This window comes from Podarcis liolepis, assembly GCF_965112155.1.
Source record: "Podarcis liolepis genome assembly, chromosome: 3".
Lineage (NCBI taxonomy): Eukaryota > Metazoa > Chordata > Lepidosauria > Squamata > Lacertidae > Podarcis > Podarcis liolepis.
Window position 1 is genome coordinate 96,828,765 of NC_139557.1, and position 12,642 is coordinate 96,841,406.

At 40.6% G+C, this 12,642-nt stretch overlaps 1 protein-coding gene across 5 annotated transcripts in view; it reads left to right on the forward strand.

The window, feature by feature from the left end:
* USH2A (usherin) overlaps nucleotides 1-12,642 on the forward strand; it is a 430,807-nt gene that overhangs the window by 336,240 nt on the left and 81,925 nt on the right. For all 5 annotated transcript variants that reach the window (XM_083493951.1, XM_083493952.1, XM_083493953.1 and 2 more), the window contains 5 exons: nucleotides 594-748; nucleotides 1,580-1,778; nucleotides 8,985-9,092; nucleotides 10,606-10,789; nucleotides 11,356-11,513. In XM_083493951.1, coding sequence (XP_083350077.1) covers nucleotides 594-748; nucleotides 1,580-1,778; nucleotides 8,985-9,092; nucleotides 10,606-10,789; nucleotides 11,356-11,513 — 804 coding nt within the window. The remainder of the gene's footprint in view (nucleotides 1-593; nucleotides 749-1,579; nucleotides 1,779-8,984; nucleotides 9,093-10,605; nucleotides 10,790-11,355; nucleotides 11,514-12,642) is intronic.

Below are 12,642 nucleotides of genomic sequence, written 5' to 3' on the forward strand. Positions count from 1 at the left end.
CTTCATAAACCATGGTTTGAAGCCGGCTTGTTTCAGTAAACTGTACTCAAGACCAACCACAGTATGTCCAGGTTTGGCTGTAGCTCTGAACTGCAGCAAAATCTTTCCTTCTCCTTACAGCCATACTGAAGGAAGAAAAGGATGGAAGGCGTGCATGACCCCATCTTGTTCATGTAACACTAAGGCTGGCTTTCTCAACCTTGGCTCTCCAGATGTTTTTGGCCTACAACTCCCATGATCCCAAGCTAGCAGGACCAGTGGTCAGGGATGATGGGAATTGTAGTCTCAGAACATCTGGAGGGCCGAGGTTGAGGAAACCTGCACTAAGCCATAGTTTCATGTTATGTTTGAACAAGGCTGGGATGTCCTTAATTTCACTTAAAGTCACAAAGACTTTCTAATTGGATTTGTATCTGTTTTGACTTTCCTTCTCTCCTCCCTCACACCCTGCCCACAATTTAGTACTATCCCTGATTGCAAGCTGCTGCCAGGCACGACTCTTTCCTTATAATATTTTGTGAAAATAGTTTGTCACATGAATTCCTGGTATATATTTAATCCAAAAACATTATTCCCCCCCCCCTTATGACAAGGTATCATCATTCATTACATTATTCTCCGAAATGGGATTGAGCGTTTCAGAGGAAAGGAACTGAGTTTCACAGACACTGGTGGTATTCAACCATATCAGGAATATTCATATCAACTGCATGCGTGCACTGTTGCTGGTTGTGCGGACAGTAGCAAGGTGGGTTAATTCTCCACTGGAGGGTGGGAGCAGCTGTGGGGAGATACTACAATATATTTGGACACAGAAGCTTCAGCATTGGTTATCCAAAAAGGCCCTTCCAGATATGATTTACTTGTTATTTTTTCTGCTGTACATATTCTCTTCATTGTCAATGTTTCTAAGCTTCTTCTCATTCCCTTTGGGTAAATCTGTTCCTTCAGCTGGAAGCACCAGGCAGGAGACCTTTGCTGCCCCTCCCTTCCACCACGCAATAGTACACAGTCTGTAGCAGCCGGCAGAGAGTGCCTAACACCTCTCTTACCAGCTGATGTATGAGTGGCCCTCTGCCAACCAGGAAAGGAAGTAATCTTTTGGAAGCTGAGGAAGGGCCAGCAACTCTTTCTAACGGCACCCCAGCAAGTGGCAAGGGGAGCAGTGGCATCAAAGTTTATGCCAATGTTTACTGGCGATAAAAAGCCCGAAGAAATGAGGCTGTTAAAATGCAGAGACACTGATGAACCATATGGAAGGGTGTTATCAAGAGTTCCATGGCAAGACAGCCTGCTCTCCAGATTTTCCTCTTGCCTGGCGCTATGTACTGAAGGCAAAACGTTGTGAATCTGCTTTGATAAATTGTACACCTAGACTCATGCGTAAACATATTCAAGGTCAGATTTTGCTGGGGTGTGTGTGGAATAAACCAAGGGGAGAAAAGTAACGTACTACAGAGCCATGGTAATGATATGCCAGAGCAAACAACAACATTTTAAACTAGAAGTGACATTCTCATTGATCAAGGTATCTTCTGTACTATTACAATAAATTGCTGTCTAATTCATGTGTGTTCAGGTAGTTGCAGTCACTGTCCAAGGAGTCCCAGAGACTGTTCAGCCACCAACAGTTACAGCTTTGAGTGCAGTGGCATTGCGTTTGAGCTGGGTGGCACCCAGGAAGCCAAATGGTATCATCCGAGAATACCAGATCAGTCAAATGGGGAAAGGTCTTATATATACTGACACTGCAGGCAAGATGCAGCATACAGTATCAGGTAAGGATAGAAAGCTCTTTAAGCAAAATGCTCACCGGTTATTTAGCATTCAGACTTTTTAAATGTTGCAGTCTTATATATTTGATGGTAAGTCTCTTTGAGGATAAGACAGGGGTTTGGTTTGCCTACATAGAATGATGTAGTGGAATCCTGAGGTGCCAGAGTAGATGGTACAATTTCAGACTCCAGGTGGAGGTTGCCTGTTTCATAGCGCTGCTACACTTTTAAATCCTTGCAAGTGGAAAATCTAGCGTAGCTGGGAGACATTTTCTGCCCAGCTTTTCCACTCCATACTCTATTCTTCTTGCAGGGAATTGGGCTGTATGTGTTCATGTAGGAAGGCATTCCAAAACATGATTCCTGAAGTTACAATCTGATGTGGTAAATTCCACTCTGCCATCTAATAACTTTTTCTGTGACATATTTCTTCCATCATGCACTGCATAGAATTGGGGTGTAAGGACTAACAGTGTTTACACTTGGGCAATGTTTCCCATTTCAGCAGCACTTTAGGGCAGATTTTGGGTGGTAAACTCTACATGGTTTTGGCATGATAAACTCTTCACCATGGAAACATGTGTTGATCTTGCCACATAAAGCCCTCATGCTGAGGGAGGGTGGAAGCTTTTGAACATAAGAGTAAAATAATCACATTTCCTCCTTATGGTACTGTGTCCCAAATCATGACAATAAATACCTATTTTCTCTCTCTCTCCCCTAATTATGTTCTTATCTCAAACTAAAGATTTGATACTGCCATGAACCCCTCCCCAAATTACATTCTTTTACATCTGTATGAATACTTGGGGTTTTGTTTATTGCTAGTGTTTTGTGCTTATAGATGTTGGGTTATCAGTAGTGCATCATTTACATCTGGATGCTCCTTGTATTACATACCTGCAGTGGACATCAGTGATTTTCCTTTAGACTCCGTGTGTGTGTGTGTGTGTGTGTGTTCGTGTGTGTGTGTGTGTGCACGCACGCACGCACACACACACACACACACACACACAATCACACAGCGCCATACTGTTTACAATATCGGAATATTAAGTGGCATATAAATATCTGAAATTATAGATACATGCAGTGCTTTTTTCAGTGGGGACGCAGGAGTATGCATACCCCTAAACATTTTTTGAATCTAAGTTTGGCCTCATTGAGGGACAGTATTTCAATATGAGTAGGAAAATGAGAGTACCCCCAAACATTTTTTTAGAAATAAAGCACTGAATACATGTGAGGTTCTTTTTTAAAAATTGTTTTGTTATAATTTCCAAATTCCTTTGATGAAGCAAAACTGTCGGGCACATCCTGAGATGTTGGTCCAGGGGACAGTCATAATTTGCCATTGGACAAACAAATTTGCTGTTCTCCCTATATTACATTATCTGCCCAGTAGTAGTAGTAGTAGTAGTAGTAGTAGTAATTGTAGCAGCAGCAGTACATTCACAATAGTAAAGGTACCCCTGCCCGTACGGGCCAGTCGTGTCCGACTCTAGGGTGGTGCGCCCATCTCACTTAAGAGGCCGGGGGCCAGTACTGTCTGAAGACACTTCCGGGTCACGTGGCCAGCATGACAGGCTGCATCTGGCGAGCCAGCGCAGCACACGGAAACACTGTTTACCTTCCTGCTAGTAAGCAGTCCCTATTTATCTACTTGCACCCGGGGGTGCTTTCGAACTGCTAGGTTGGCAGGCGCTGGGACCGAGCAGCGGGAGCGCACCCCGTCGCGGGGATTCGAACTGCCGACCTGGCGATCGGCAAGTCCTAGGCGCTGAGGTTTTACCCACAGCGCCACCCGCATCCCTAACATTCACAATGCACTTCTGTTAACATTGCATTGTCAGTCTAGTGTTGAAATGTCATGTTTAGCCAACTTCCGATGCCAATTAAAAATATTTTTATTCTCTTGGGCTTTTTTGTGAGGACTGATGAGGGATATTCTGTTGGATGCATCCATGCCTCTAATGTTGTTGGGGAATGTTTGGTATTTGCTGTGGAAACTCTTGATAATGGCTGTCACCTGCTGTTTTACACCCCCCCCTTAATTGTTAGATTTTTATTTTTTGTTACAGCTTTTAAATCATTGCTACCTGCCCTGGGATCATGAAAATGAACAGCATGATATAAATCAAACCAACCAATTAATTAATATCCAGTGTTAAGTGATGGCTTTCATAGAATCATAGAATCATAGAGTTGGAAGAGACCACAAGGTCCATCGAGTCCAACCCCCTGCCAAGCAGGAAACACCATCAGAGCACTCCTGACATATGGTTGTCAAGCCTCTGCTTAAAGACCTCCAAAGAAGGAGACTCCAACACACTCCTTGGCAGCAAATTCAACTGTCGAACAGCTCTTACTGTCAGGAAGTTCTTCCTAATGTTTAGGTGGAATCTTCTTTCTTGTAGTTTGGATCCATTGCTCTGTGTCCGCTTCTCTGGAGCAGCAGAAAACAACCTTTCTCCCTCCTCTATGTGACATCCTTTTATATATTTGAACATGGCTATCATATCACCCCTTAACCTCCTCTTCTCCAGGCTAAACATGCCCAGCTCCCTTAGCCGTTCCTCATAAGGTATTGTTTTCAGGCCTTTGACCATTTTGGTTGTCCAGAGGATACTTTCAAATACTAGACAGAGCCTCACTGGATGAGACCAAAGATCCATGTAGTCTAGCAATTAGTTCCCAATGGTGGTTGGCAGTACCATAGAATTAGAAAGTTGGAAGGGACCAGGAGAGTTATCTAGTCCAGCTCCCAGTGTAGGAATCTTTTACCCATTGTCTACGACCCTGAGATTAAGAGTCTCACAGTGTACTGACTCAGCTATCTATGCTTCTGGCAACCTTAAAAGCAAAGCATGAAAAGCAACAATCCACTTCTTGTTGCTGTTTGCCATGTTGGCCTGGACTAGGAATTTCCTTTGTCCTGAAGTAGAATTGCCAAAGCAATTGCCAATGAATATTTTTGTTGTCTATAGCTTTAGTGAAAACAACCCCACTATTCCAATGGCTTTCTTTTTTCTTTTTTTGTATTCAGCAAGAACCTCCCCATACTGAGCAAGGCAAGAGTGCCTTTTATTCCACCTCAAGGTGGAATAGTGCTTTTTCTACGTGATAATTACTACACTCTAAATTCATGGTGTTCACTAAAACAACTGTACTTACTTCCCATATCTCAGATGTTTGAACTGGCCATCGTTTCAGGCCCCCGTGGACCTGTGTTTTGATTTTTCTCATCTTCAAAAAACCTCTGCTGTTCCCAGAGCAACAGTTGAACGTTAATGAAGCTGTAGCATTAGCGTTCCCTGAGACTTTCAATCCGAGTGCCTTACAAATTGCAGATGAGGAGGCTTGCACCTTGCCACGGCACCATTGTCTCGCTGCTTATTTTTAATTACATCAAAGCTTTGGAAACATGATCCCATAAATGCTTTGTGGGAATAGCGGTGAATGTGCTCGTCATGTGAAATCCATAAATTGCTTATAATCCTCTCAAGATGTTAAAAAAAGCATTAAGTAATTGAAGACAGGAAGTCCTCAGTTAATTATTTAGAGGTGTTATCAATGCTTTAAGTAAACTGAAGCATTTTCTGCTATCGCATGGAGTAGAATGCCACTGGGAGCGAGGGGCACCAGCCATCATCTTCTCATATTCTCTAATGCAAACAGCCTATGGCAGCTTGTCAATAAAAGACCTTTTTATATCATTTATTAGTGAACACTTCCAGTACTCTGTACAGAACAATTTGGATGACAGTTATGGCATTGTTTCACTTTGTGTTACTACTCCTTTACAAATGGTCCTGCTAATGCAAGCGGGGGCGGGGGGATGGGGAGGGAGACTAAAATAATTAGGGGGCATTCTATTAAAAGAAAGCTAAGACTGCCCTCTTCAGCAGCAGGAACAGGAATTCATTTTCCCCAGTCTGTTTTTGCATCTCAGACGCTTCCAGAATAATGGAATTTCTGAAAAGATTCCTTTCTCCGTTTTACTAAAGTTATTTCATAACAGGCACATCCACTGACATACCTTTCATTGAACATATTTTATATGTTGTGCAGAATATTTTGTGACTGAAATGGTTAGAGAATTTCACAAAAGTGGAAATCCCCAAGGGGGATAGCTGTCTGTTGTGCAAAAAGAACAAGAATTCCTGCAGCACTTTAAAGATTAACATGTTTGTTGTGGCACAAGCTTTTGTGGGTTATATCACCCATTTGTTTGTTTGTTATTATTATTTCCATTTATTAGTCATCTAATGAACAATATTATTTAGACAAAAACAGTGGCAACAATGCAAGCACTTCCCATGCAAGGTTTCACAGTAGTAAATTTGTAAATTGGTCAAAGTTGTGGATGCCTGGGCTGGAATAATATATGTAAACTGATGCAACAATATCCTGAGAACAGCATACTCATGCATTTGTTTTAGACTGGGACTTAACAAGGCCTGATATTTGAAGGGATAAAGGTATGATTTCTGCCCTCACACCTACATTATTAGTTTTCGTCTTCAGATTTCTTCCTGAGCTACCAAATTTCTTTCTAAACTCACTCATTTACAAAGCAGTTTGAGGATTTGGCAGCAGTACTTTAAAAAGAAAGAAGGGTGTGTGTGTGTGCTCATTTAGACATGATTCCAAACCAAGATGCATCAGGCTCACAGCCTTCCTTCTTCACCTCTGGCACAAGTGTGGTCAATCGAAAACGGAAGTTGAAACTTCTTATCTCATTTTTATGGTCATGCCAGAGGAGCACATGAGCTGGAGGCATGCTTTGGCTTCTGATGCTAAACCATGAATCTGTGTTATATCTGCACCCAAGCAGAGAGCAAGAGCATGTGAAAATACAGAAGAAAAGGTCTCCTGTGCATGAACAATGTTTTCTTCCAATTAATTATTCAAATGAATATGCAGTCTTCAAGAAATGCTGCTTATTTGTTTTTATTTATATATTGCAAAGTTTTCACTCAGCCTTCTTTACAAATTCCAGATGGGTTTTGGAATTATGCCCATGGAGGAGTACATTCAGCAAACATTTTGGCAGAATTGGCCATCCATTGGTCTCTTTGTTGTCCTTTGAGAAAAGATACACAGGCAGGACAACTCTGTTTTTAACAGCTTTTGCTAATTCAAACTTCCAGATCATTCCAAAACAAAGAGGCAAGCCTTATCCTGAAGGAGGACCCAAATGAAAAGCAAAGTCGTGATCCTTATGAGTGGAAAGACCCCCATTTAAAACCTTCTTCTCCTGCATACCTATGAGGTGATCATCAGCTGCCCCCCAGATTGAGCTCTCTCCCATCTATGACGTTGGGACAATAATAATGAAAAACCACCCATACAGTCTTCTTTTTAAAACCATTTTTTCCAGTCTGTACTAAATGGTTGTAAATAAATAGTGCTTTCTAATAAATATTTACTTTTAAAAGTGAATGAACATGACTCCCTTTAGGGGAGTTGAAATAATCTGTTGCCACAGTAATCTTTTCTATCATGAAATACTGTTAAATGTTTGGCTCCCATCCATGTCTTTCCCTTTCTAGCCTGCAACTATCATTTTTGCCCGCTTGCTTTTATGCTAAGTATATAGAGATTTCCACCACCACCACCACCACCATTCTCTTCAAGTTCATGATTCAGTTACAATCCAGACCGTCTCTCTGACTCCTCTATTTTTCAAAGCTTTGCATCCTGTTCAATTTGCAAGCAGCTTGAAGCCTTGGGTGTCGTTCATTCATTCATTCACTGTATTTCCCTTCCGATGGGCCTGTTGTGTATTGCTGTTCTGTATGTATGACCATTTTGAAATCCACAACAACAATGAAGCTGTCATCTAACCATTTTTAGACAAAGGGTTCTGCCCAAAGGATTTTTTCTCCCCTTGTCATAGAATTGCATTGTTTTTCTTAAAGTACTTACAATACTAGTTTAATGAAAACATTTTGCAAAGGGTAGAGAAGAAGAGATAAGAAAGAGCGGGACCCATCACTGACAAGGACAAGGAAGATTAGAGGGAAAATACAAAATGTGAACAGAAGTCTAATAGTGGTTTCTGTGCTCGTAAAAGGAGGAAATCTGGTGTCTTTCCCCTCCTTGATACTGCGTTTCGAGACTTATGCATTAGAATGAATGCATATTTACATATTTATAACCCATTTTCAAAGATGCAGTTGGGTCTTGAAATATTTTGTGGTGGAGGAATGCAGAGAAATATAAAGGTGGAGCCATGGGAGGTAATTGTAAGTTAAGGATAGAGAAATAGGAAATGACTTATAAAACTGATACTGACTAAGGGAAGAGGTTGTATTTTGGAATGGATTCCAATGCACAGTTAATGAGTATAAAATACAGCAGCAAGTTCTGTATAAAATCCTGCTAGACCCTGGAACTAAGAGTTGATATATGTGTAAAGGTAGAAGTAAAGGGACCCCTGACCGTTAGGTCCAGTTGTGGACAACTCTGGGGTTGCGGCGCTCATCTCGCTTTACTGGCCGAGGGAGCCGGCGTACAGCTTCCGGGTCATGTGGCCAGCATGACAAAGCCGCTTCTGGCGAACCAGAGCAGCGCACGGAAACGCCGTTCACCTTCCCTCCAGAGCGGTACCTCTTTATCTACTTGCACTTTGACGTGCTTTCGAACTGCTAGGTTGGCAGGAGCAGGGACCGAGCAACAGGAGCTCACCCCATCGCAGAGATTCGAACCACGACCTTCTGATCGGCAAGCCCTAGGCTCTGTGGTTTATCTGTTTGAGTGCTTTGGGAATCTGGGTGATCATTGTGTTGGGAAGGAGAGAGAAAAAACTATGACCAGCAAATGCATTTCTGACCATAGCATAATAATTAACAGAAACAAACACAATTTTTTTATTTAGTAGGCGTAATTTGAGCCACACAACTCAAACTGATTAATTTTTTGTTGTATACATTTCAACAACCCCAAAGTGTGAGATTCAGCAGCAAAGATGTTGTAAAAGTGTGTTGATCCCCCATTGAAGGGGATAACAGTGGCTAGCCAGACCTTGTTGCTGATTGAGAAGGGGTCCCCATAACAGTTCAAGCATCAGTGTCCCAAAAATGTAGGTCTGCCCTGATAATACCCCATACAGTACACTTCATAGGGAAGATTCGCAGGTGGAAATCTGGGTCAGAGCAAACATCTGAAGACTTCATTTTAATCCTATTTGGTTTGGTTGTTTAGATCTTCAGCCTTACAGAAACTACAGCTTTACACTCACAGCATGTACATTTGCTGGATGCACTTCTAGTCGGACAAGTTCGGGTAGAACATTGCAAGCTGCTCCTCAAGGTAAGTAGAAATATATTAAGTTCTCCAGAACTTGGAGGCAGCTACACCAGCAGTAAATGTTCTATAGCATTTGTGCTAACCAGAAGAGCCAGCGCCTAGATTTGTTTTTAAAGAAACAAAAACCTCTGGCATTCAGATATGATGTTGAATTTGTACAGTCACATCTGTGTTCCTTTGTGCCTGTGCACGCAGAACAACTTTGAGGTAGTATGCAAAATAAGAGAGGCAACCCTCAAATAAATGAACAGAATGAAAGCACAGAAAAAGGGCTCTCATGCTATTGCTGTAATACACTATTTAAGCACCTAACTTTTGAAGAGTCCAAAGAACAGAGCTGGGGAGAAAGAATTGGTGACAGGACACAAGAAAGGGTATAGTCCGCACCATCTCCAGGCACAATTTTCAGTGGCAAATAGTAGGTATATACCAAATGAGTCTCAGTACATGTTTGACCTACCACCTAATTTCCCCATTTCTATTTCCGTAGATTTGGAGGATGATCCAAGGGCAAATATTTAAGGAAACACCATTTTGCATATTAAAAAACACACACTATTCACTGTATTTATTAGTTGCCCAGTGACTGGATGACATAAAGTATATAATAAAGCCATAAAATACAATTTTATATTGCAGTCTGAAGGTGTTGGTAAATCGCTTCTGTCTCTGGTATGGGGTATCTTCTTCCAGTTTAAGTTGATGCACCAACTTCAACCTCACTGAGCAAAGATAGGCAGACCTCACTGATCCATCCCTCAGATTAGACTTCTATAATTCTTTTAATTGTGCCTGGGGATCCCTCTGAAGAAAATTCAGAAACTAAATCACTCCAAAATGCACCTGTGAATCTCATACCTAGTCCTGGGTATTATGTTCACATTACAGCTTTCCTTTGTCAACTGTGTTGGCTCTCAGTTAATTTCTGAGACCAATTCAAAATGCTGGTTTTCACTTTTGAAGGCCTTCAGAGCTTGGAACCACCAGGATACTTAAGAACTGGTTACCTAGGGTATGCTGGTCCATACACTAATATCTTCAAAAATTGCTTTTCTTTGGGTGATCTTGCCATCTCAGGGGCAATGGTAGGCTACTTTGTTGTGGCACCCAACTATGGCATGCTTTCCCCAGGCATGTCATATCTGTAGACAAAACCCTTTGTAATTTCCCCCAGCTTTTATGCTGCTTGGTGTTTGTTTTCAATCTTCCTGACTGTTCTTTTATACTGTGGTGTTTTAATGTTACACACACACACACACACACACACACACACACACACACACACATTTTGTAAGCCGCCCTAGAAACCCGGTTATATATAAAATTAATTTTTTAAAAATTAATTTTTAAAAAATAAATAAATTGTAACGTTGTTTGCTCTCATCGAGATCAAGCTGAATTGATTTTGGATGTCGGCTTTATTAACTAACACAGTCTACCATCCTAGCTTGTTTATAACATTAAATAATTATGCAAAGATGTTGTTATTAACACTGTATTATTGATATAATTACAGGGGTATGGTCACAGCCTCGTCATATCACAGTTAGCTCTACAGTAGTTGAATTATATTGGGATGAACCGGAGCAACTTAATGGAATTATTTCTCAATATCGATTGCTTTGTAATGGAGAAGAGATTTTCAAGGGTGGTAAAGAAAATCTGAATTTCACTGATTCTGGCCTGCAACCAAATAGCAGGTAAAATGGCGGAGGTGTCTAATAAGTGTTTAATCTAGTATAATGTATTTATATCTTCCGAAAATGTTCGAACATGATCTAACTGTTAGACCGCATATATGGATATCTCTTTAGCATTCCTATGAATGCTGAGGGCATGATAACACCTGAATTCAGTTTTCCAAAGCTTCAGACGAAACAGATCAGCAGTGCTATTAGCTCATTAGTTATGTGTGAGGGCCAGTAGACAATAGACTGAATCCAAATGCCACTCCTCACTCTAGTGAGAGCAAGTGATCTGTGTAATCAAGGATTACGATCTGTTACAAACACACACACACACACACACACACACACACACACACACACACACTTACACATACATACATATAACAGACACACACAGAGAGAAATGCAGAAAATTTAATATTACTGGTATCTGACACACATGTTTTATGATGTTCATTCATCAACCTAATCATTTCTAAAATTTAAAGTAAATGTGTTCCAAATAACTAACATATTTGATTATTTTGTGAACATTTCTTTCTGTCCTCCGCTCACTGTACCCCATTGTTTGTTTATAGATATGTTTACCAGCTAGAAGCCAGCACATGGGGTGGGAGCAATACTAGTGGCAAATACATTATCCAAACACCTGTGGCAACACCAGAGGAAATCCGCACCCCATATAATGTCACAACAATTGATGCACATTCCATATTTGTAGCTTGGGAAATTCCTGGTAAGCCTGAGTTTTTGTGTACTATATAACAAATGTGGGATATATATTAAATGTGTTATCTGTCTGCTGAAGGCATCTGCTTTTCGTGTTTTTGGTTTTTGTGATTTAGGAAGGAATGGTTCATACCAGTGTTGGCCTTACCATCCTTCCTTAAGGGGCAGATTTGGATTTATCATTAAAATGAATCAATATATGTATGTATGATGTCTCGGTTCCATTGAGTTCAATGGGACATACATTCAGGAAACTTGATACCAAATTACAGCATTCATTTGTTACAAGTGTTACCATAATTACAGGGAGGAGAAATATTTGGGTTTTCTCCTTCAGGCACCAAAATGTCTTCAGCCATCTCTGGTTTGTGATAAAACAATAATAATTAAGCAATAGAATCGGCTGTATTGCCTTCGAATTGAGGAAATATAATTTAATGTCAAATTGTGAATTTTAATTTAATAGCGATCATCTAGTCACACCATCTATGACTTATGTGCAATTGATTAATTCATTTTAATTTGGCTTCAGACAGTTATTTATTATCAGAGCCTTTAAAAAAGAGGAACCGTATCCTTGTTCTCCTTTCTCTGCTGAGTTCATGACAAATGCAGCCAATTCTGGGGATGTCTGCTCTCCAAAAAGGAAGCATTAACAAACCCAGTGTAGTGTCTGTTTGTCATTCCAAGAGTTGCTGAGTGAACTCTCAGGCAGTGTACTGTTTAGTATGAAATTAAAGTTCTTGTTACACATCCTCTGTTGGGCCGCTACCTCGTGATACTTTCCCCTCAGACTAGAAGGGTTCCATCTACTAATAGCTGATCTTCACCAGCAAGTGTGGTAATCAGCTAAACTTTCAGCTATTTACTTTCATTATATGGGTATTCCAACACAATGGTGGTTAATATAAATGTAATGTTCCATAACTATGATGATTTGCTCCTTCTCATGTTGTGTGTGGCTCTGTAGTTTTCAACTGCTGAAAAATATGAGAAATTGTGTATACAAAGGAGATTGTGCTCTCATCATTTATTTCAGACAGAAATAGGAGGCTATATCTAAAATGGTTATGTATTGAATCTGAATTTTATTTTTTCCCATTTCTAGCTTCTTTAAATATATTCTACTAATAATA